Source organism: Paralichthys olivaceus, chromosome 23, assembly GCF_024713975.1.
Source record: "Paralichthys olivaceus isolate ysfri-2021 chromosome 23, ASM2471397v2, whole genome shotgun sequence".
In the NCBI taxonomy this organism is placed as follows: Eukaryota; Metazoa; Chordata; class Actinopteri; order Pleuronectiformes; family Paralichthyidae; genus Paralichthys; species Paralichthys olivaceus.
In genome coordinates this window covers 11,827,482-11,852,455 of record NC_091115.1, presented here as the reverse complement: position 1 = coordinate 11,852,455, position 24,974 = coordinate 11,827,482, and the positions used below count along the sequence as shown (strand labels likewise).

General features: G+C 41.8%; 1 protein-coding gene across 4 annotated transcripts in view; it reads left to right on the top strand.

The window, feature by feature from the left end:
* The window catches only part of celsr1a (cadherin EGF LAG seven-pass G-type receptor 1a), an 83,545-nt gene that overhangs the window by 21,807 nt on the left and 36,764 nt on the right, over nt 1-24,974 (top strand). For all 4 annotated transcript variants that reach the window (XM_069519436.1, XM_020092381.2, XM_069519435.1 and 1 more), the window contains exons 2-6: nt 12,744-13,099; nt 13,186-13,474; nt 16,227-16,449; nt 18,639-18,754; nt 20,595-20,683. In XM_069519436.1, the coding sequence (XP_069375537.1) occupies nt 12,744-13,099; nt 13,186-13,474; nt 16,227-16,449; nt 18,639-18,754; nt 20,595-20,683 (1,073 nt within the window). The remainder of the gene's footprint in view (nt 1-12,743; nt 13,100-13,185; nt 13,475-16,226; nt 16,450-18,638; nt 18,755-20,594; nt 20,684-24,974) is intronic.

The following is a 24,974-nucleotide window of genomic DNA, read 5'->3' as shown; positions in this document are numbered from 1 at the left end:
CCATCGACATCAGAGATTTATGTATCTGAGGAAAGCGTATGTCACATTTAATCTAAAAATATGAGTCTCATGCACACGTGTGCAGATTTGACTGAATAATGACAGGTTTGGTTGGTGATTAGGTGATACAGGTTTTTCAGTTGATAAATTGGCCAAGCTTCTATAACTAATGCAACGATTTTTAGCCTAAATGTCCGAGAAAACCCCCAGATCGGAGCCAAATCATTTGATTCGTCAACTGCTATGTGTGAACTATCCAAAGATGCAATTCAAGACCAGATCAGTCTTAGGTTTCTTCTCGTGAAAATCAGTCAACTTTGACTTCAACCTTCAGAGTTTGTTTATTTTTAAGTTGTTTTAAGAGCACCACAAGGCACCTGTGCCTCTTACTTTCGACATTATTTTTGCCTCATGTCTGTCGATGGGCCTCGTCCTCTCTCACAGTTTTTGAAACCTCGGTATATAGTCTCAGTTTTTTTGCCCACAGCAACACTGGAGGTAACTGCAGCAAATAAATATGCTGAGTAGCCATTGTTGAGATTTAAAACAGCATCAAAACAGGATTTTATTCAATGAAAGTCTTGAAGAACATAGCTGTGGCGATCGCCACCTCTCTGCTCAGTTGAGGACACCTCATTTGTTAAAGAGAACATCTCTGAAGACAGTTAACAAACGCTAGTGTGTATATAACTCTGCTCGCTCAGCATTTGTGGTTGTGTCTTCTGATAATTGTCGGCTTTCGCTCTTCCTCTGACAGCCCCAGAGATCCGGCTAATGCATTAACAATTTATAGGGTTTCTGTAGACTTCCTGAAGTTGACAGCAGGTCTGAAAGCGAGCCTCCAGGCCTGGAATTCTCGACAGGAGAACAAAGACAGAGATGGCTAGGGAGTTTTACCATGTCTAATTAAGAACGAAAACTAACAATTATAGCAACCTGCTTCTGCAAAAGTCACTATTCGGTGGAGTTTGATTCGATTTTTCCTGCCTTGGTTGGAGCTGACAGAGGACCTAGAGTGAGGCATGGTGGGTATTCTCTTCTTGTAGCTCACCATGTAACTGGCACACTTGCCACTTGCTAAGGGGCAAAACGCAAGAGGATGTGTCTGATTTCCCTCAGAATAGTAACAGGACTGTTAGAATAATAGAAAGCACAATTAATCATCAAAATTCCTATTATTTTACTATTGCAGAGCTGAAACAAGTTTTTGATCGATGATGAAGATGATGATGAGGATAAGTGAAATAAGGGGAAAGAAAATAAGAAATACTAAATGTTTGCTGGTTTCCACGACTCAAGTATGAGGAAATGCTTCTTTTCCTTATAATAAATTAAGACTTGACTTGTATTTCTATGACGTCATTAGAATTATTTATATAACTTCACATTATATTGTTATATTATTTTCAGTCTGTGCGCCCTGCATGGTTGAAATGGCATGAAAATAGAATCAGAATGTTCAGTTTGGTCATTTCTACAGTATCATTAAATCTTCAGTGGATTTAATAGATTTGGTTGTCGTACATGTCGTTGTCGGATGTAGAACAAGAAGTTTTGTGCCAACATATAAATCAAATTTATTGTTTTCAGTCTAAGGAGGACAATTACTGTCGTGCTTTTCTGGGTGGGATTGTTTCTTACCCAACTGTCCCTTGACTTAGGCAGCCTATGTCTGTGTAAGGGGCGGGGGCGGAGTTTGGCAGAGTGCCCCTTCAATGCCAGCGGGGGGAGGAGGCAGGACGGGGGTATTCAGGGGGCATTCAGCAGGTGTCGGCGGGCTGTTCGGGGGGTGTTGTTAGGGTCAGTGTCTCCCGAGCTTTGTCCCAGTGCCGACGACGAAAACAACTCCATGTTCGCACATATCCACATCCACACACTCATTCACCCATGCACACACACACACACACACACACACACACACACACACACACACACACACACACACACACACACACACATAATCTTGAAGATTTGCCTGACTCTATTTAAATTGACACAAGTCTCATGGTTTCCCAGGGTGACACCCCCCTCCTTTCCCCAATAACACACACACACAAACCTGCCCCTCTCCCCCCCGCTTTGTTGAAAAGAGCCAATCGTGCGTTGGCCGGTAACTAGGCACCCTATTTATCTGTTACCAGCGCCAACAATAACTGTAACCCGACACCTTCTCTGAGAGAAAGAGACGAAGGAAAGCAGAGAGAGTTGGAATGAGATGGAGAACGAAAAGGAGCGAAAACAGAAAGTCAGGAATTTCCATAAAAAATGAGTTCAAATTCATTTGATGGTTAACTTTAGATGATTCATTTCATCATTCACCTCATTCCTTTTATACTTCCACCTTTTGTTTTTGGCATTTAAAATCTTTTTAGAACACCAATAAAGTTTTGGTAATAAAAGTAAAACAAAGAAATACTAATGTGAAAGAAAGCCAGGATGAGCAGCAGGTAACGACAGAGGCAGAGAGAAAGAAAGGATCCAGTGTCGCTGTAATAGATACTTGGGTCCTATTAGGCCATTCATGGCTGGGTAGCTCTTAAGAGAGCGGTGCAGGCCGACCTGTGAGGACGCTTTTGATCAGGGTGCGCTCCCACCGCACCAGCTATTTGTCCACTATTAGCTTATCAAACGGGATCAATACTAACGATGGTTGGAAAGGAGGAGCAGTGTGTGCATATGTGTTTGTGTGTGCGGAGCAGCAGAGTATGACCAACTGAAAGTCGCCTTAAGATAGTGTGTATGTGTGTTTGTGTGCGTGTGGGTGCATTCCTGGTTATAGTTGATTGATTCCCTCCTACAAACTCGAGAATGGCCCATTTGACTCCTCACCTCTCTGTGATCTGTTGAACGAGGACTTTGAAAAGATCTAATAATGCTAATACTAATGAGATGACCGCACACACACACACACAAGCTGAAAAGACTTAACTCGCCATACTGATTTTACAGTCCGTTTTACAGCAAAGTCTGTGAATGCATATGTAGGACAGGAAGTGAGTCACTCACTTTTTAAGGACAAAAGGAAAACACAGAATTTTGTTTTGTAGCTAATTTTTATTACACTTATTCTCCTCGGCACACTCCTGTTTACTCCTTTTTATTTAAGTCTATCATGTTATTTGTGGAAATAACTACAAGTATTTAGGAAAAAATGCTTATTACCTCCTTGAAAGTTTAGATAATCAGCTGAATTATTACACCCTCTAAGGAGGTGGCCCTGTCCCTTGGTTTGTTTGTCAGCAGGAAACAGATTGCCGCGAAACTCAGTGGAAGAATATTGTATAGGCTAGGAATGAGCCCATTCAATTCTGGCATGGATCTGACACAGGGGTGGACCCCGAAATGTTCCCAATCACAGATATGCCATCATAAAATCTAGTAGCTTGTCTGCTTTGTGTTTACACCTCAAATGAGCTGCACCATATTCAACTGACAACTGAGTTTGGTTGACAGCTTTTATGTCAACAAACCAACAAAAATCAGTTAGTTTGAACTATGAAAACAAATAGGTCAGGTATGTTATTCACTTACACTCTTCTTTACATCATGCCGGTCTGACAGGTCATAATGATGCTCACTCTAGTTTTTACATGATGTCAGGGGCTAATGGCTACCTGGAGGTGATTTACATTACAGGTCTGGACTTGTGCTGGAGTAGAAATGTGGTCTTTGCCTCAACTGATCTCTGTACAACTCAATCTCTCATCTATTTGTCTCTAAGTTTCGATTAAACAACTCCCTCTCTTGTTCTAACTTATCTTTTCCATTCTTTTCTACCATCTCACTCGTCTTTCTCTCCAATTTGGGAGAAACAATGTATGACATCCACCTTTAAAAAAAAAGATAGCTGCAGTTATTAAATTGCAAATTGGACTAAAAACTACTTGGGGTATCAGTTGTAGGTCTTTTGAGGAAATCAGGATGACACTTTTACCACCAGATCTTTGAATGATAAAATCAAAGTGACGGTTAAATTACATTTTGCAATTGAGGTCTTCAATTAAACTGTCTCTCAGTTGTCAAACAAAGACAGAGGAGCTGTTCCTGGATAATTTCTCTGTCTCGTTAATTTACCTTCAGACGGTGTGGGGTTAAAACTTGGCACCCATTTTTGCCTAAAGGTTTTTTTTTTGCCTTTGCGTCATTGGTTGACAACAGATCCAGGCGACACCTGGAAGCTGTGACCTTTGAACCTTTAATAAGAGGAAGTGGAGGGCTTTAACTTAATTAGACGGCTCAGGAGGGAGGATGACAGATATTAGAAGAGAGAGAGTGAGAGCTGACACATCTTAGTCAGAGATCCTAAAGTGCTGGAGTGGAACAGCTAAGTGGATTTCACAATGTTTTAAAATCAATTAAGAAACCAGTGCAGAGATTTGCTAGTGCCTCTGATGGCTTTTATATTTAGAGAGCTTATGGTGCATGATACATGTGCCGGTGATTTCTCAAGGCCTGATCCTGTGCAATGCAAGTGATGCTTCACACTGAAAAGATATAATTAGGTTTGTGCATCGCATGACACTCACCTAATGCAATCGACAAATTTATTTCTGGGTGATTTACTCAGGTTTTTTGGCTTAATGCAGTTTCTCCCTCCCCATCTTCCCATTCCTACTCATCTCTGTCCCGAGGGTGTCTTTTCCAGCATGTTAAACACTAGAATGTGATGTACACCACCAGCTGCTGATTTTATCATCAGTAACCGTGTCACAACAACAAGCCCCGATGCCCTTTTTTACTCCATCTCTGCTTTCAATCTCATGTCCACATCTGCAGTTCACCGATCAAGCTCCTTCTAAAATCTCTGTGATTAATTACCTTCATTGGCACTCGTCAGGTGGGCGATGAGTGCACTAATGCCAGTCAGACCTCAGGCACCAAAACAAGCCCGGCGTTCATTTCGACTCGTTTGGCATTGTCTGGCCTCCTCATCCGGGCTCGTTCAACATTGTCTAGGCAGCAACAGTGCCTCTATTCTTCTCACCCCTCTCTCCCAGGGATCCTAAATGGGACATAGATATTCAAGCCGGGTCGGTTCTTGGCCCCTGCGCTCGATGCCCCTGAGTGCTTTGCTTAAGCAAAGCCACTAAGGGCACTTGTGGACGGCTTGTGAAAGTCCATTCTGCTTCAAGGTGAAGGCGGAGGAGAAGTTGATGTGGAGGGGCAAGCTTCTGAACTCCCTCGTGTGCCAAGAACAGAGGTTTCAAAGTGTGACATCACAGTGTGTGGATGGTTTCTCACTCAACAGTACAACATTTCGGATGCAAGTGAGAGTTGTCTACCATGCTGGACAAAAATTGTTTTTATCAATATAGCTTTTTACAGTAGAGTGTTGGGTGTGATGCATTTTTCTGTCCAACTCTTTAGAGCCCGAGAGGAAACCAATGCATCACTCCCATTCTAATGAATGAGAATCGTATGTTTATGTGTTTCTTAACATGGCCAATGGCATAATCCAATTTATAGTCTCAGTGCTATGGGATAGTGCTATGTAGTCAAGTCCTTCAATTTGGTATAGTTGAGCTTATTCAGTGATAATGTTCTCCACATCAGGGAATGGTTTCCAGTCCAGTGCAGAAAGGGTTCATGATGATGTGTAAGTGAAGAAAATCATCAGCCTGAATGTAATATAATCATATTTAATGGCTGATTTGACTTGAAATCTGTTTCATGCCCTTTTGCTCAGTGCACTGTCGTCCACCTGTCCGTTCAAAGGGCTGTTTGATTGCCTCACTGATCCTGGTCGAGTCAGCGCGTCTGCATGTAATCCCACCTGTTCTCCGGCTGTAGTCGGGATGTTATCCTTCTGACAAGCATGCACCCACCCACCCGTCCGAACACTCTCACCCACACTCCTCCCCTCGTGTCCACCACTCATTGCTGGGGTGACTGGAGTCGTTGTTGTGTGCCTGCCTAGTGTGGTCTCTGCAGTGAGAGGCGGGTGAAGTGTAGAAGTGAAGAAGAGGTGGAGGGGAGGATATTATACTGCAACAGCTGTGTCTTTATGTGGATGTGTGTGTCTGTGTGTGTGAGAGAGATAATGTATCGTCACACATGCACACACAATTGGCAACTCTGCCACCACACTACTACAAGACATGAGTGAAATACACTATTTCTCATACACACGTCTCCTTCCAGTTCTTTATTATTGCTTTTATTCCCTCTTTCCTACTCATGATGCATATCAAATAATGTACAGTATAGAATCTGTTCATCTCCCATCCTCTCAGTCCATAGCTTCCCTCCATTTCCAAGATTTCGCCGTGGTGTCTGACAGCCCAGTGGTCTTCACGTCCGTCAAACTTTATATGCACGTGTCTGTGTAAGTGTTCAAAGCTAAGCCCACATCTCTCCTCAGCACTTTGATCAGACGGACACACAGGCGTGCATACCTGTGAAGAATATGGCCGACAGCTTGTGGAAGGAGATGAGAGGTTTTTTTGAGTGCTTCCAGATCGAGAACGCACACACACACACACACACACACACACACACACACACACACACACACACACACACACACACACACACACACACACACACACACACACACACACACACACACACACACACACAGGGAAGGAGCAGATGAGTGACAGCAGATAGAAGCTCTCTCGTGCTGAGTGGAAGCCGACAGTTGCTGTGGAGCAGAGTCGTGGCTCTGTCAGTTTTCGTGTGAAGCTGCAATTACAGTGATAGCGAAGCTGTCCTTGGCTGTGACCACACTTGTGCAACAGCCTCAACTTTTGCCGTGTTACTCCAGCAGAATTTATATCCTCATTTCTGGAACTACCCCCCCCTTCAATGTGAAAAAATGTTTTTCTAAGTACTCATGGTATAAAATACAGCAGGAGTCATGGTCTTATGTATTTCTGTCTTTGAGAATATAAATCTCTCTCTGTGGTCTGTATCTTTTAACCTGCTGCCTCTGGCATTCCTGTGGTTAATCATCTACTCCTGGTTAGCCTTTGTTTGCATTTGAAATCACCACTTAGTCATCGTTAAACCTGAAAAATTAAAACACACTGATGATAGGAAGCATTATAATTCTGAGCTGTTCTAGTATTATACCTGAGAAAGAAAAGTGATTCTTTTCTGTTTACTCATGCAGAAGAGTTTTACTCCAGAGGAGGAAGCTGATTTGGACTATGGATCCATGTTTAGCCCCTGATGTCTATAAATGCATAAACGGCATTATTCCATGAGAATTATCTTTTTATTGTATTAGAGTTGATGATATTTACAACATTAATACTTGCTATACATCACACCCACTATATCCCACCTGTGCCTCTACGTTGGAAGCAGAACTGCAATTTAAAAAAAACAAGTGAATGGCACAGGTGGCAGTGAGTGCTGGTTTGGTCGGCACACTATAGTATATTAAGGATTCAACCATATGCTTTTTGTACAGAAATCAAGCGGGTGTGTAAAGGTTCAGTGGGTGGAGAGGGTTGTCCACTAATCTATTTGGTGGTTTGAATGACTTTGGGCAAGAAACTGAAGCCTAAAATGCCTCTCTTGGCTGTGGCAACAGTGTTTAATAGTAATATAATAAAATAAAAGAAGTGCTGCATAGAAGAAGCACTGTATGAATGTTTGAATGTGACTTGTACTGGAAAAGCGCCATATAAATACAGTCAGGGTCATAGGCAGATGCTCTATATCGTCACTTGAACACATTCGGTAGGTTGTGCTAGATAAAGCTGGTCATTTGGCTCCAAGGTAAATTGAGTGAGGGGGATATGGATATTTTCTACTTTTAAAATATCCCCCTAGTTTTGTCCCATCCAGACGTTTATCTCTAATTTCCTGTTCTCGCTTATCTCCTTTTACTGTTCATCTTTCTGTATCTGCTGGCTTTGGCATCTTTTGATCGATGGAGCTTTGATTGCATTCGCCTCGGTGTGAATTTTGCCCGGTGATTTCCCTTCGCTTTCAGTGAACAGGATGTCAGTCAGTGTGTCTGCCGGCTGCTGATACAGGATCTGGTTGCCATAAGAGAAAATATGAGAAAGGAGATGACATGATGTTGGACTAAGTTGGAATTACAAAACTAACGAGGGACAATACTGTCATTTGTGGGAATTTTTAATTGGTGTTGGAAAGAGAGGAGAATACATGAGAAGAGGAGAGATGTTGCCAGATGACATTGTTCATTGTGGTTGTGTGTGTGTGTGTGTGTGTGTGTGTGTGTGTGAGAGAGAGAGAGAGAGAGAGAGATCCCTTCCAAAGCTCTGTGGGTTTCTCTCTTCCTGATAGGCCAGAGGTGTTCAGGTGTGTCCAATAAGGAGGGGCTATAGTTTGAATCTCTAACCAGTGATTGGCTGGAGGCCATTCATCTTACTGCCCTTTTATTGGTTCAAATATTTGAAACCTTCTCTTCGATATGCAAACCATAGAGACAGTTGGAGAAAGGGGAAAAGAGAGGGAGGAAGAGGAAGAGAGTTCTGCTCTGTGGGATCTTGACGAGAGTTTTTAATTGGCTGCTCTGCTGCAAAACTTTTAACTGTGCTGTAAAAAGTGTTGCGGGGCGAAAAGAAATGGCAGATATTCTTATTTTAACAATGCCCTGTCCTAAAGGCTTCCTGCTTTCATAATGACAGGCCTCCCCTTGAGCTTGTTACATTCAAAGCTCTCAATTACTATTCTCTTTAGTTGTGATAAATGTCAGCAGGATGGACGAACGGCCTTACACTAATGGAGGATATTTTTACAAGGAAAGCTTTTTGCAGATCTTTTTACAGCAAAAAAGAAGACACAAATTAAAATCCAGGATGAGTTAATAAAAAGAAAAGAAATGAAACCGGTTTGCTGTTTTCAAATATTAATGCATAGGCTCTAGATTTCAGCTCAGTGTTTTAGGAGTTGATCTTTTTTCGTGTGTAAAAGGGGGTGAAGTGTGTCTCTGTGGTGGGTTTGACGCTTGTGTGAAACCTGCTGCAGCTACAGATGTCACCTTGGTTTGCGGTTGTTTTACTGACCCTCCCTGTCACTAACTGACCAAACACTGGTGTTGATTTCACACCGGGGAGTTGGGGAAGGGGGGGGGGCGGCCACCAGAGTAGAAGTCGACTGTGTCTCTGCACAACAAGTTTATGCAAATTAGTAAAGGACATTTTAATCGATAAAAATGTTAAATGTGTTATGATGATTTTGTTATTATTATATTACAAAGAAATATTAATTATGAGCAAAATATGTTGAATGATTGCGGGGCTCTAAATAAGCTCTAAATTTTATTAAAAATAATTATTACATGTATTTCGTAACACAACCTCATATACTTTATGTAGACATGTAATTTAGACATATATAATGTGTGTATATATCACTGTGTGTGTGTGTGTGTGTTTGTTGTTGAAACCTGTGTGTATTGTAGCTCACGATGACAGCTGTCCGTAGACACCTGTGTGTGTGTCTGTGTGTGTCTGTGTGTGTGTGTCTGAGAGGGAGAGTGAGAGCTGCATAACCAGGGAAGCACACAGACAGCTGCCAGACAAATGTATGAGCTTTTTGTGTGTCCGCACTTGTGTGTGGTCACTTGTCCTCATACACAAACACGGGCGTGTCATTGGTGCGTCTTGCTTCACAGCTCATTAACAGCTCTTATCACCTCTGCTGCCTCAGCACACACACAGACGGCATCAAACCGTGTGGCCTGTGATATCTAATACACCCCACAGCGCAACAAATCCAAACCACAATGATGACTGAACCATTAGACTCCAATTATTGTGCAAATGTATTCACATGGATACACGTTTATTTGTGCTATTAGGCTGTAAAAGTGCTGTAATGCTTGTGTTAAGTCAACAGTGCAGATACTGTATGTGCCAGGTAATAGAGATAAAGCAGTGTGTGTGAAGTTAATAAATGATTCACCCTGCTACTTCAAACATGGTCAGATTAGGGCGCAGCTTTGATGCTCCCACCTCTTGTCTTTACTTGGAGGGTCATCTATGAAAACACTCTCAGTAGTAATAAGTCCTTTTAAACCTGTGTGTCCGTTTGTGCTCATCTGTGGTTGCCAGTGTGTGTGTGTGTGTGTGTGTGTGTGATAACATGCTTACACACACAGAATTCTCTTTTCCATGGCGTCTGTCTGTGACACACCCGTTCCATGGTTCAGCCCATCCTCTACATGTGTGTCATCCCATGAGAGCAGCTGGTGGGCTCTCTAAATAGTGTTGAACGGGGTTGCCCCTGGGGAGAGAAAGAAAACAAGCAAGTGTCTTGTAAAAGTATGTCAAAACTAAAATATGAACTATTTTATTTTATTACAGTCATTTCTGAGGTCACAGATTCTGCCCTCTTCTCACCATATACTTAGGTTACCACACGACTGCATCGTCAATGCAATCTCAATCAGGTTTCCCAGCACTGCCCTTGTGTTTGTCTGCCTCATTAATTCTATTTCACATCTTTCCATGACTGAGTGATCATTTCCGTCATGCTTCACCATTTTTGGATCCAGTGCTGGTCTCCAACAGAGCCATTTAGTGCTTCTTGGGCTTTCACACCAACGGTTCCCCCGCCATCCTGTGCCAGTCACACTGTCTCAGCTGTGCAGATCACTTTGGGAGGCGAGGACTGTAAATCATAGAGCACTGACTGTGCACAAGTGCTAATCTGCAATAGTTTATGTAGTCAAGAAATAACTTGGCTTGTAGCATCGGTGTTGAAGTCTCATGTCAGTCAGTGTGTTTAAGCTGTACGCTGCCTTTGCTTTCAGTTTGTTTTTAAGTGTGAAATAAAGTGGGGGGGAGAAACAATAAGCCCATCAAAGCAGAATTTTTTTTATCCCAAATCATGATTGCATATATACGGTGTAACTCCATGCAGGATATTTTGTTTAAACCAAGGAGCTGAAGAATCTCTGGCAGCATCAGGAATGCCATTGTATTCCCAAATACAGAGGGTGAGACAGTAGCCAGCAGATCTGTCTGTTAGCAGAGTGTTCTATGAAAACCTCCATTACAGCAGCCGAACACACCACAGCAGCTGCTTAATGTCACCGTCCTGCAGAGTGACTTGTTAATGTGCGTCTGAATTTGCATGTGTGCCTTTTGTCACTCCTGGGCCCACCCACCATTAACTTTGCTTTACTCAACCGGCTGACCCCCATGTTGCCTCCCTTGGTGGGTTATCCATCCTGACGCTGTTGGAGTTGACCTCCAGCCTGGATAGCCGTTAGCATGAGGCTAGCCGGACGAGCGGGCCCTTGCTCTGATTGACGGTGCGTCTGTGTTTGTGCAAAGAGAATGCGAGGTCCTGAGAAGTGACCTCAGTGTGTCATGAGAGTGACAGGGCGCCTGCACTCGAACCTCCACTGTGACTCTTTCACCCCTGAACCTACACCCTCGGATACACCACACACTCAAGTGCTCAGTATGGTGCAGCAAAGCTGTGCAATCTGAGCCATCTCCCTGCCCCTGCTTGAACAGTATTATACCCCCTGCCGATTTCATCTGGCCTCACCACCTGTTGTCAGCTGTATTTCACCCAGCATGTGCAGCCTATAGCCTTCTGCTTCCCTCCATAGGCACCAGAGCATACAGTAGTACAGAAGTATGTATAAGAACCAGACCCAGACCTCCCCAGGGGCAGAAATCCTAGACTGATCCAATTACTCCCACCCGAGGGTGGAATCAGACCGAATCTGCACAGACTGGCAACTACTTAATTTAATCTAGTAGAAAAAGTGTTGCACGGTAAACAAGTCGAGCTGTTGAGATGCACAGTGGAGAACACTGAGAGGGCAGAAGAGACAGAATCTGGTTTAACATATATATGAGTTAAAGCTGTGAATGGGAAGTAATACAATCAGTTTTTAAGCCATGTTCAGGCTTTAAACTGACCAATATATATAAATTGTACATTTAGTGTTGAGCATTAACGTCTCTTTTCTGTTCTTCTACGTTTTAGGAGGTTTTCTTTGGATGACTCTCCCTTGTCATGTCAGCCATAAGACATCATTTATTTTGTAGTACCATTACAGTTCATTTCTTTCACTCGGATCCTCTGCTAGCGAGGATGCTCATGTTTTGCTTGGACCTTGCAGCTGTGAACTCAAGATTTTCTTTTATCAATAGACAGCACTGAATTAACAATGTATACTTTATGTTGTGTAAAACGAAAATTGAAACCCCTTGCTCATTGTCATACAGGTTGGCAGGACACATTAAAAAGAGCCCGCTTAAGTTGACCACATTTTTTTAAAACTTGCACACACATTTAAATGGTCTATCCTCTACCGTTTTACTGCTTAGTTTTATTCAAAACATGTTTCTCCATATTTATTGTGTTAAATACAGTGGGGTGATGGCAGTTAAGAAAGACCAGCAGCTCAGGCAGAAAATACAGGCAACATGATCGTGATATCTCTTTAAGTCTTATTGTAACATGATAGTAGAAAGGAAATAGGTAAAAAAATACTCTCTATTTACACATAATTACGACAACAGGTCTCCAATTGTATTCACAACTTTCTCTTCTTCTACTCCTTGGGAACATGCTTGGCTTCCAGGAGTGTGTTGTTGTTGTTGGCTGTTCTGCTTTCTTGGTATGCACTGTATCTAAGCACTCATCTTAATGAAAGCTGGCCTCATGTCAAGAATAAGTAACCTGTCTTTGTGCTTTTGTATCGGTCAGTTTAAGTTAAGTTATAATCTCTTCTTTTCTCTTATGTCTTATTATTTTAAAAGTGTATAACGGTGAAACTGCTCTCTTTCTTCCAGATGGTGTCCATACTGTTGTGGGCCGCTGCACGCTGCGCGTCACCATCATCACTGACGACATGCTGACCAACAGCATCACTGTGCGTCTGGAGAACATGTCCCAGGAGCGCTTCCTCTCTCCCCTGCTCAGCCTCTTCCTCGAGGGCGTAGCAGCTGTGCTCTCCACCAAACGGGAATCAGTGTTTGTGTTTAACATCCAAAACGACACAGACGTGCAAGGCTCCATTCTCAACGTCACATTCTCGGCGATGCAGCCTGGAGGCGTCCCGGGTAAAGGGACGTTCTTCCCCTCGGAGGAGCTGCAGGAGCAGATCTACCTTAACAGGACTCTGCTCAGGCTGATATCATCTCAGGAGGTACATGAACACAAAATATAAATTTAATATTTCAGAAATCCCTAACCAAATCAATTAATGTGTCCGAAATGTCATCCTCTCTCCAGGTGTTGCCATTCGATGACAACATCTGCCTGCGCGAGCCCTGCGAGAACTACATGAAGTGCGTATCAGTGCTGAAGTTCGACAGCTCCCCTCCCTTCATCGCCTCAGACACGGTTCTGTTCAGGCCCATCCACCCCATCAATGGGCTGCGCTGCCGCTGTCCCCTCGGTTTCACTGGGGACTACTGCGAGACCGAGATCGACCTGTGCTACTCAGGACCGTGCAAGAACAACGGCAGGTGCCTCAGCCGAGAGGGAGGATACACCTGCGAGTGCCAGGAAGATTATACTGGTGAGTGGGCTAAATGGAAGATTTTAACTTTTTAAAGAATGAATACTTATTATTTTACTTCTAAATGAAGTTATAAGTTACATTAGTGCCCATTTTTCTGCTCTGACCCAATTTAAGACAATCTGGGTATTTTCAACTGTTTATAGCACACAAATCCTAGTTTTAGCCCATCAGTAAACCACATGAGGAGCAGGATTTATTCAATTTTTTCGTAGATTAGACAAACATTTTTAAAATTATCTTAATATAAAGAGTTGATGAACTTTTAGGAGAATTTAACACAACTAATTTATTGATCTTTTACATCTGAATTGAGATAATCTACCTCTCTATTTACATTTATAAGATTAGATGTGCCTTTATTGATCCTCGATAGAGGAAATTCAAAACTGATACGGCAGCACAAGGACATTGTTGTAGGTGTTGTAAGAAAAACAAGAATAGAACAGAATGTAGAATAAATAAGATGAAAATAGAAATACTATATACAAAATGAGGCAGTTAAATAAATGTGCAATGTAAAGATAAAAGTTAAAAGTTATGTGATTTGTCAAAATTCATTGTGCAAAAGCAAAAAGAAAGCTTTTGCACAACTACACTACACTGTTATGTGCTTAATACAAATGACTATGTTGTAGTAATGTGTATGGAACATGTTTTTTTTCCAAAGAAAAACAGTGAGAGTCTTTTTAAGTAAGTGCGATCTTTCCTCTTGTGTCTGACAAAGGCTTTAACGACTTGTACAAAATGACTCAACTGACAGGTTGTAAGAGCTCTCAGCCACCTATTGTTGTAGCTTGAGGTCGACCCCGGTGCAGGGAGCAGAAAACGTGCTTTGTAATACTGTAGGTGTACAGTGCAGTTGATTTATTGCTGTATAGGTGTGCGGAATGCTGACGATACTGGTTGAACCAGGTCCGACTCGAATATCAGTTAATCCATCAACCTAAAAGCACCTTGGCTTTAATTAAAACTCTATATAATCTTGATACAGTGAATTATAACTACACTAAATTATAACTAAAGCAGCTTTTATAAATATTTTTGTATAAATAACGGAAATTAGGAATATTGTCTCTTCCTGCCCGGAAGCCGCCTGTAAACATGACTCTGCACTCTATGGGAAGGTTCTAAGGCTTTCATCGTTTCTATTCAAATCATTTAGCGAAATATTTCCCGATGTCAGTGATCTTCCTCCCATAACTTCCCCCAGGTACATCTGATAGCTGACCGACTGTCTCCGCTCCTTTTTGTCTCCCTAATAGTCTACTGGGCCCCTGACAGCCTTCATCCCTCCTTTCCCCCAACACTCCACCTCTCCTCTCCTTCTCTTCCTCTATCTTATCTGATTTAATTACCTGATTATAGCTGCCTTTGTCACTCACTGGCCGTCTCGCGCCTTCTCCTCCTCCTCCGCATGCCCATTTTCTCAGCTCGTCCATCATATTTTTTCCCCTTACCTACATCTCGGTGTCCCCGTCTAGAAGGTCACAGTTCAACTCAGATAGCCAGGGCCCATCAGGGGCCATTATGGGGCTGATGACAGCGGGGAGGAGGCCTGGCTTGTCCTCCTTGGGTTACCTACATTACAGGAAAACAGATCCTTATAATTCCCCCCCTCGGAAAAAAGGATTATGCTGAGGAGAGAAGGGCCATTAGCTGGTTCCAGGCAGTGGTGTTGGGGTTCTTTCTGTGGGTATCCTGGCTGGACAGATTTTGTCTGGACAGAAAGTTGACACACAACACTGCACGGGACATAGAGGCACCCACTGCAAATAATATTACAGTCAAAAAGAGGTCTCCTGCTGCATTAGTGGAGGAATGTAAATGAGGCACAGGCAGGAAACTGGGCCCAATTCCCCGATTCTGAGCAAAACTAGATCCACGTGGTCATTTTGGAAGAATTTCCCATGAGAGTCACACTGCAGTAAGTAATAAATTAGATAATAATATTAAAAAGATTAATATCAACATGCAGCATCAAAGTTGGACCTGAAACCAGATCCTTAAAAGTAGGTGCACACACAGAGGACCTCCTGTAAAGAGATCTTCTGTAGGGTTTGATTTGATTTAATTTTGATCCTGAGACATACTTGAAATATAGTTGAAATAGATGTTGAAGAGGTGGGTGTACACTGAGGGAATTTTTACATGCAAATTGTAGGAATGCAGTTTAGTGTTCTAGACTGGATATTTTCTCACACTTCATAAATCCAAGTTGCAGTGATGCTAAGAGGGATTTAGCCAGTAAGCATGTATCTGATCTTCATATGGTTGAGCAGCAGTTATCAGCAGGAGCAGCTATGTGTTGGGCTTAAATGTCTCATCTCTCCTCCACTCTTAACGTCTCCTTTTCATTTCTTTCTTTTCTTATCACTCCCTTCCACTCTCTTCCACTCTCTGTACTTTATCTCCCATCCTCTTTATCTTCCATCCTCTTTTTTCTCTACAAACAGACCTGCGCTTCCCAGAAAAGACATATAAACAGAGCTCGGCAGTTTGCTGCTAATGTTTAGACTGAGAACGTTTTTTTTGAACTAGTGTTTGAGAAGGGACTTAAACAACAAACCACTGAAGCTGCTTTTAACCTGCAGAATAGTTTGTTTAATTTAATTTAATGTTCAGTTCAAACGCACCTTGTTGAAACAATCAGCTCTAATGAATGTTTGAATATGGGGCCTATTCAAACCAAGACATATGTCAACCACAGTTAGAAGTAAAATATAAAAACACATGTGATACTCTCTCGCAGGTGAACACTGTGAGCTGAATGCATCATTAGACCGCTGTGTGCCCGGCGTGTGCAAGAACGGCGGTCAGTGCGTGAACCGTCTCACAGGCGGTTTCATGTGTGAGTGTCTGCCTGGGGAGTACGAGAAGCCCTACTGCGAGATGACCACGCGCAGCTTCCCCGGACAGTCCTTCATTACCTTCAGAGGCCTGCGGCAAAGGTTCCACTTCACTGTCTCTTTCATGTGAGTCATTCTTCATTTGTTCCCTCCTGCTCCTTTCTTCGTTAATTACCACAAACGGCAAACACTCCCTTTCTAGTTATTATGTCTGGATGAAATTCAAGACTACGCCTGTCACACTTTTCACTCTGATAAAAGTGACAGAGTAATAACTCAATTTCAAACAAATCTCTTGCGAGAGACTTTTAGGATGAAATGACAACTGTCACAAGCAGCTGTTGTCAGTTGTAGCTTTATAGAGCTCGCTATGTGTTAACTCTGTGGTTTAAATGGACATTTTAACAGTGCCAGTTTGACGTTTTTAATAAAATATGGCAATAGAACAACAATACATTTTTTTAATTAAAATATAACATACATATATATACATAACATACACCTTACACTACGAAAATGTTGTTTGTATATTGTGCAGTGGTACAGGAAGATTGCACAAGGATTTGTGCCTTTGTAATTATATAGGCAGGTATTGTATACAGACTGAATATGAGTATAAAATGCTATAATAATAATATAAGGAGTTTTTTAAGCAGCCGTATTGACATCAAGGTAGGAAAAGCACATTTGTTACGAATAACATTAACAATGGTTCGTTCATGCGATTATTTACACCAGTATTTATGCTACTTGATTATCTATTAGTTATGTAAGGATACATATATATAACATCAGACTGGTTTGGGAAAAGCTAACAAAAACATTGACAAATATTACCTATAAATACTAGCTTGTGAGAATGAATTACGTTTTTAAGCTACAGATGTTGCACCAAATTTGAGCAATTCCCTTCATTGAGTATTGTAAAGATTTACAAAAAAAAACAAGTACAAAGTACAAAATCTTGGCTCTTAAATCATTTGGATGAATTTTCTGTTTTGCTAAAACACATATATTTTCATTGGAGACCGTACCAGCGGTACGTAGCAAATATTGTAGCAAATGATAATCAATGGAACTGCACAAATAAACATAGTTGGGTTTAACTGTGTCAACTGGGGCGTATCGAGACATGTGCACACTTTTTTCATTGTGCCTCAGTTTCCTCGTCTCAGTACATGCAGGTATCTACACATGGGAGAGCAGGGAAGACACACACTCCGCCTAAACGTGCAAATTTATGAGGCGTGTTTGTGTTCTCAAACAAACTGAAACTGCTGCAGGTAAACAACCCTGGTCCGGCAAGTTTCTGACTCTCACACAGAGGTAAGATCAGTTTAATAGTGTGAGTTTATCGGCCACACAGTGACGGTGAGGGGTTTTTGCAGTGTGGTAAAAACAGGAAAGGCTGTGTGATGAGTTTCCCTTATCAGTGTTTGGCTACAGCCATCCTGACTTCCTGCCCTCCTGGCCTCACTGGCATCTGCCGGTTGACTCCTCTGCCCTCACCTTGCGCTCCCGAAGCACACACAAACAAGCCACGCATGTGAACTTTGCACACCCGTAGAAAAAACACACGGGAAGGTACTGGCTCAGTTACCAGGTACTTCGCCCTCTCTCACATGTGGCCATGTACATGCATCATCTAAAGCAGGGGAGCTGCTTCCTCTCTGCTGCCTGCCGGGTATACACATCCTGCCTTTCCTCTCCAAGAGACTTTTCCTTAAGAGCTCCTCGGCCCTTTCATCCTGAAGCTATCTGCAAGGCGTTTAACTGCTCAGTCTGTTTGAGTTGGAAAGGTGCTTAGACATGTGACAGGAAACTTAAGAATTCAGTGAAGAGGAAAAACAACTGGAATTCACTCAACCTTTTCTGTTACACCTCGTTTGGTTTTAAGTCTCACTTTAGAAATTAAAATCTTTTATACAGCTAAAAGCTAAGCTTATTTTGTTGTTATTTTTATCTTTCTGAGACCTTCCTGTATGCCACCATATATAATAATATGTAATATTTATTTCATATTTAGAAATAATTGAATTGTTCATTATCCCAGAACTTTTAACTTGCCTACTTTGACTTTGTTCAGGATTCACAGAAATCTGACTAAATACATTTTATTTCGCATTGTTCTTTTTTAACGTCATCACCTTCTCTAAAACCCTTTTATTGTAACCATGACTCCTTTATCATTATCTTCATCAATTACTTTTGTTTGATAAATATCCTTGTGTTGCATTCTTGCTTGACAGAGAGTATTTAGGAATAATAAAGTACCTTAAAAAGCACATCTAAAAAAATCCTATTCATCTTTGCAGGTTCGCCACAAGAAAAAGAAACGCTCTGCTTCTTTACAACGGCAGATTTAACGAGAAACACGACTTCATCGCCCTGGAGATCATCGACGAACAGATTCAGCTCACCTTCTCTGGAGGTGAGGCCTCACCGTGTGTGTGTTATCCTGCCGGTGCATTTGTGGTCACCACTTACTGTAACTGTACTGTGCTGCACTGCAAGATTAACTCGGGTGTAAACACACATTATCTAAAGTGACTTTCACAAAGAGGTCGCTAAATAATTCTTATCAGCGTGCGCTTTCTTTTGAAAGAGTGTGTGTAAGTCAGTGTGTGCATGTATCCAAATGTTCAGGGTTGATGATGGCCAAAAAACACCTTCATTACACACCCACATACGCACACGCACACGCACGCACACACACACAGTTCAACCCGATCAAACAAACAGCCACACTGATTGCCAGACCTGGTAACCGTTGGATTGCAGATCAAACACATGTTCCTTGGACTGGTGACTCTGGTTCTCAGACTTGCTCCGCTTTCCCATGGTACCGCACAGGGAGGAATCCAGTTCAATATGATTATGTTGGGTGAAGCCTGTTTGGGAACCAAGCCAAGTCCTTGTTCCCTGCTTCAGATCTGAAATACAACTAAATGCTGAACATCAAATCAGACACCGGCGAACGTGCAAAGTAGGACTTTATTTACAAACCCCTTCTTTGCACTTGGTTCTATTTCTCACGTGCACAGTCAGTAAAAAGACATAATTTATTAACTTATTAACACACACACACACACACAAAGCCTGGCATTGGTTGTCAGAGTTGCTGTACGGCTTATTGATTTCCAGAGCAGTGGATTCCTGCCCAGACTGCCCCTGCCTTTGACAAACAGAGTATAACTCCCAGTAAATCTGGTGCCATTGTGCTCTACAATCTTCTCACTGAGAGCCATTGATACCGCAGACTAATTCTGGATTTCCCAACAGTTGATTTACGACCGTGGTGCGTATCTTAGCGTATTAATCTGCGTACGTCAAGTAAGGACACACAGAGTTTTCCCTTTAATAGCAACTTATCGACAACCTGCAGGATATATTGAGTGAAGTAGACATTCCTCCTCCTCTTGCCCACATTAAAGCAAGACAATTTAACTTCTGAAAGATAAGAAGTCCCCTTAAATTCTATAAACCAGCACCAAATTGCCCACACTAATGCTGCTTTCAAACATGCACTGAACTTCGGACATTCCGCTTAATGTGGACATTTGCCAGAGTTTTTCCTGCTAGACCCCAAGTAAACTTTCTGAAGAATAAACGAGTGAGCCCACGTGAGAATACAGCAGGAGGATGTACGGAAAATTTTAACAGGAATAAAAAAGAGTTGGATTCCAGAGCTTCTGATGATAAGAATAGCCCTGTAAACAAAAATACTTCATTTCTGCAGCGGAGTGTATACGTCATGCCCGGCCTCCTGCATGCTCTGCTCAGATGTCACTCCTCTGGCCCCTAAATACGCCTGATTTTTTTCATCCAACATTTTTAAAGAAAAAAAGCTGTATCTTATTGTTTAAGAAATATGATACAATGATAAAATATACTGGATCCACCCCTTTACATAGACACCTGCTTCACCCCACTTTCAAAAAATTTAACAAAGTGAACATCATCAGAAAACTGGTTTGTTTTAGCATCATCACTCACAGAAAAGGTTCACATACTGTTGTTTGAAATTGGTGAATATATTTATGTGGAAGATCTGACTTTGCACTTCTGCTCTGGTTCTTTCTTTCCTCTTCCTTCCCCTCATCTTTTGTCTCACCCCCACGTTACCATTTTCATTTCACTCACTACCTTCTCTCCCCTCTCCCTCTCTTCACTCCTCTCTTCCACCAACTTTACTCCCATCTTTCGTTGCCTCGTCACTCTCCCCGCTCTTCCTCCCTCCCTCCTTCTTCCCGCCTTCCCTTGTTACCCAGGTGAGACAAAGACCACAGTGTCTCCCTACATCCCAAGCGGGGTTAGCGACGGCGAGTGGCACTCTGTTCAGCTCCATTACTACAACAAGGTAAGGAACTCAATCAACCAACTGACCGGCTGCGGCTTCTGCTGCTTCAGTAGGCCTTTTAAAAACAGCCTCTTCAGCTCATGAAAATGAGATGGGGGCTGAAAATATTCCAAAAAATATATAAAAGTTCTATATCTTAGTTGGCTCTTGCTAAGGCTGAACAGTGATGTTGTGGGAGTGAAGAGGATGATATGTGGCTTTCTTTGAGGGTTTCAAGGCGGTTGACCTTGGCTGCTGATTTTGGAGATTATCGTCAGAGTACAGCTTTGACTAGTGATGTTAACTCTGAGGAGAGATCACAGCTCTGCTCTTCTTAGGCCTGGCTTCAGCTTCAGGGGTTAAAAGTTCACTGTCTGTACGCTCAACAGCTTAAATACACGTGTCTCTGAGTCAATGCAGCCTATAGATGCTTTTGCAGTGGAACAACCTTAACCACCAACAAGAGTTTTTCTATCTTAGTTCACTTCATACTCAGAGTCTAAAGTCATTTTTCAAGATGTTCCCACGATGTTCGAATCTCAGAATAGAGACAGCGTTTATTTCACAACCTGATCTCAAGTAACTACTTCAGTTGTGATATCATATTAGAAGGGCTTACTGTGCAGTCAATTGCTGGTGTTGTTTTCTAACAAACTTCCAGAGCCTGTGGGCGTTGTTCTTATAACATTAAACCAGACTGGAAATAAGATAACGCCGGCCTTCTAAGGAGATACAACAGTATAGTTGTGTCTGGTTATTGTACATTTTCAGTATCCGCAGTTATAATAGCATTGATATGCATGAAAACTGTGAATTTAACCAAACTCCAAAATGAAATGACACATCTCAAGGGGTGGATCCCATAACAATACATCTCTAACCAGTCCTTCCATCCATTCATGTGATTGTGAACATGATATCTCAAGAACGCCCAGAGGAAATCTCTTCAAACTTGATACAAACATTATCTGAGACTCACGAATGAACTGATTAGAATTTGGTGATCAAAAGTCGAGGTCCCTGTGGTCTTATAACTCATGTTTCTGGTCTTGTAAACACAATATTCCTCAAATTTGGTATGAAGTTTTTGGTGGTAGAAGGTCATGGTCACAGTCATGGTGACCTCATGTTCTTGTGAATATATCACAAATAGTGATGTTTCGCATTTCACCAAGGAATATACTTATTGACTGTTATTAAATTTCTTTTAAATCAACAATCACATATTACATACGTCTGGAAACAAAATGTATTTCGACTAAAACTGCACTTGTTAGCAGAGGCATAACCCCAGGGTGGTATTTCGAGGTTTCCCCTGAATCAAAGTTGAATGAGCAGTTAGTTTGTCATCTTCCCAAAGTGAAGTTAGTGGTTCTAACTCAAGCATATGAGATATGCTATGTTCTGTCTTTATCTCCTATCCTTTCAAAGCTAGTATGCTTTCAGGTATGCATGTGCTGTGCTGTGCTGTTACATCAATCTTTCTTTATTTCATCGTTTTCCCCTCATGTCTTTTCTTCTCTCTCTGGCTCTTCCTTCTTGTATCAGACTCTGGGAGCTGTAGCATCATCTGACTTGACCCAAGACCATTGTTTTGCAACTTGTTAAAAAAAGAGTTGCTGCTTCTTGACCCAACGCTAGCCTGCAATGCACAGCATCTCACATTTCACATGCCGTTGGCCTCTTTGTTTCCAGCTATAGAGCCCATAGCATACTCGGTAGCCTTGACAGTGAAGTGTACATCAAAGGGGACAATACCATTCTGTGTTCGCTGCAGGGTGACACCTGTATCTATTGTTTGAGGTGTATTTTGGTTGTATGTCCCTCTCTTCGACGGCACTGCCTTTATGATGCTTGGGACAATGGCTGAAGCCTTGTAAAGCTCTTGACAACCACAGATATTATTCGCAGGATACAGACCAATGGCACCAGAGACTTCTTTGTTTTGTTGTCTGTCAGGTTGTCTGGTGTTTGTAGGGATCGCCATGGAAATGAGAGATTAATTTCCACGTACAAACAGATTTCCTGCCTCGTTCCTCTTCGATGGAGTTGACTTTTCTTATTTATACAGCTTTACCGATCACATAGGCCTCCTGTTTGCTGCTGTGACATGCAGATACAAGTAGAATCTGCACACACGCACACACACACACACACACACACACACACACACACACACACACACTATTACATGCGTTTATGGGCATATCCTTGTGTTATTAGTTTGTAAAACAGGGGGGTGGGTGCGTTCCACCGATGTCAGACTTAATGAAGACCAGTGATTTGCAGAGCTGGTGACACATTCCGTTAAATTAGCCTGAGGCTTGACTGCAGAGCTGATGCAGGGTCAGCTTTTTCTTCACGTGTTGAATGAGCAGAAGTCAAACTGACTGATGGTAAACCGACATGAGTTGCTGCAGGGATTAGTGGAAATGTATATGGCAAAACGTGGTAATGTTCTAACAATAGATTAGATGTGTTGACGTGTGAATGTACTGACGTGAAGGAAGGCGCATAGTCCAGAGAGACTTGATCCCAAATCTTAAACAGTGATGTAATACAGATCCATGTTATGCAAACACATAAATATTCTCTTTCTTTTCTCATTAGCTGTTGTAGTTACCTGTTGCACTTAGTTTACTATGGTTATACAATATTTAAGTGTTTAAATGGAGGTTATTTTATGTCAAAATTAAAGGTTGCACCACTCAGTCAAGTAATGTAATTAATGTAGTTATTTATTAGCCAGTCAGTTTGGTGATACTTCAGATTAACACTGCTTTGTATCAATCTAAGAGAAGAAACAAAGAAGTGTTTGATATAAAATTATTTATAATGCAATTTACAACAAACAACCCAATTTTGACCCTAAATTTTGACCTTAAATCATTTTCCACTGTTTATATTTGAATAAAATTGTTAAGGGAAAGGTTAAGACAATATAGGTAAAATCACAAAACATTATTCCTGTAATGTAAAGTGATAAGCATGCATAATAGGACATTTTTACCATCTTTAGAACCATCTTCAGTAAATCAGTCAAAATAGATAATTAATTTATGAGTTTGTACACCCTAATCCAGGGTGATTCATCTTTCATGAGCCCAAGTTGTTTTTAACGGTCCTCACAGTGCACACACACACACACACACACACACACACACACACACACACACACACACACACACACACACACACACACACACACACACACACACACACACACCGACACACACACACAGATGGTGATTTATTGGGTCAGTCGATGATGCTCTTAAAGTTGTGCAGGGCTGCACGGGTGCCCCCTTTTAAATCCGTTGCAGCTCTCTTCAGAAGAACCGGGGTGCCTCTGCTAAAAAACAGAGGTCAAAGGTCGGGGGAGGGTTGGCATGACAACAGACGTAGACGTGCTATTGTTGCAATGATCTGGGTCGTTTGGAAAGCTGTGGATGTGTGTGTTTTACGTCCGTGGGGGGCAGACAAACAGAGTGTGTTTTTGTGTGTGTGTGTGTGTATACGTGTATGCTTTTGAATGTGTGCATGTGTCCATACAACTATTAGGAATGTTACACAGTAGAGGTGGAAGGGTAAAAACGTTTTTGAAATTCCTCGATGTAACGTCTCAAGGACAGTTGACTGTCAACACGACAAATCTAAACAGGAAATACAGAGCAGATGAGGTTTTGTCTTGGGTTTTGATGTGTGCTAACTACAGGAAATGATGTCTCTGGTCACAGGAAGTGATGCTATTTAGCTGGACACTGGACAGGATGTCAGTTGTATCATTGTCTCTTCTACACCACTTGCAAGAATCACACTGGGATAAAATTATCTCATATCCACTGATCTTTACCATGACTGCAGTCTCACACTAATTGTTCCATTTAAAATAAAATATATAATATAAAAGCAGCTTTGTCTTAAAAGGAACACTAGATGAACACTAATTGTCATAATCGACCCTGGAACCAGTTTGAACAACTAAACTGTATCTGAACCGATGAATACCAAAACGATTTTTTTATCAAACTGTGATCAAGTGATTCATTTCCACACTCACACATACTGATCACATTGGACTTTTTAAAACTTGTATCTTTTGTTCTTGCAGCTGTAATTACTGGATAATAATCTAATATGTAACTTTTATTTGATTTAGTTCAGAAAGGAAAGGAAACATGATGAGCCTGCAGTTCTGGGCAAAGTCAATTTGATTTCACATGTGGCAACATGAAGACGACAAACATGAAGAATCTTTATCACATTTGCATTCACCAGATCTCCTTTAAACAAGAATAGAGTGTGATCAACT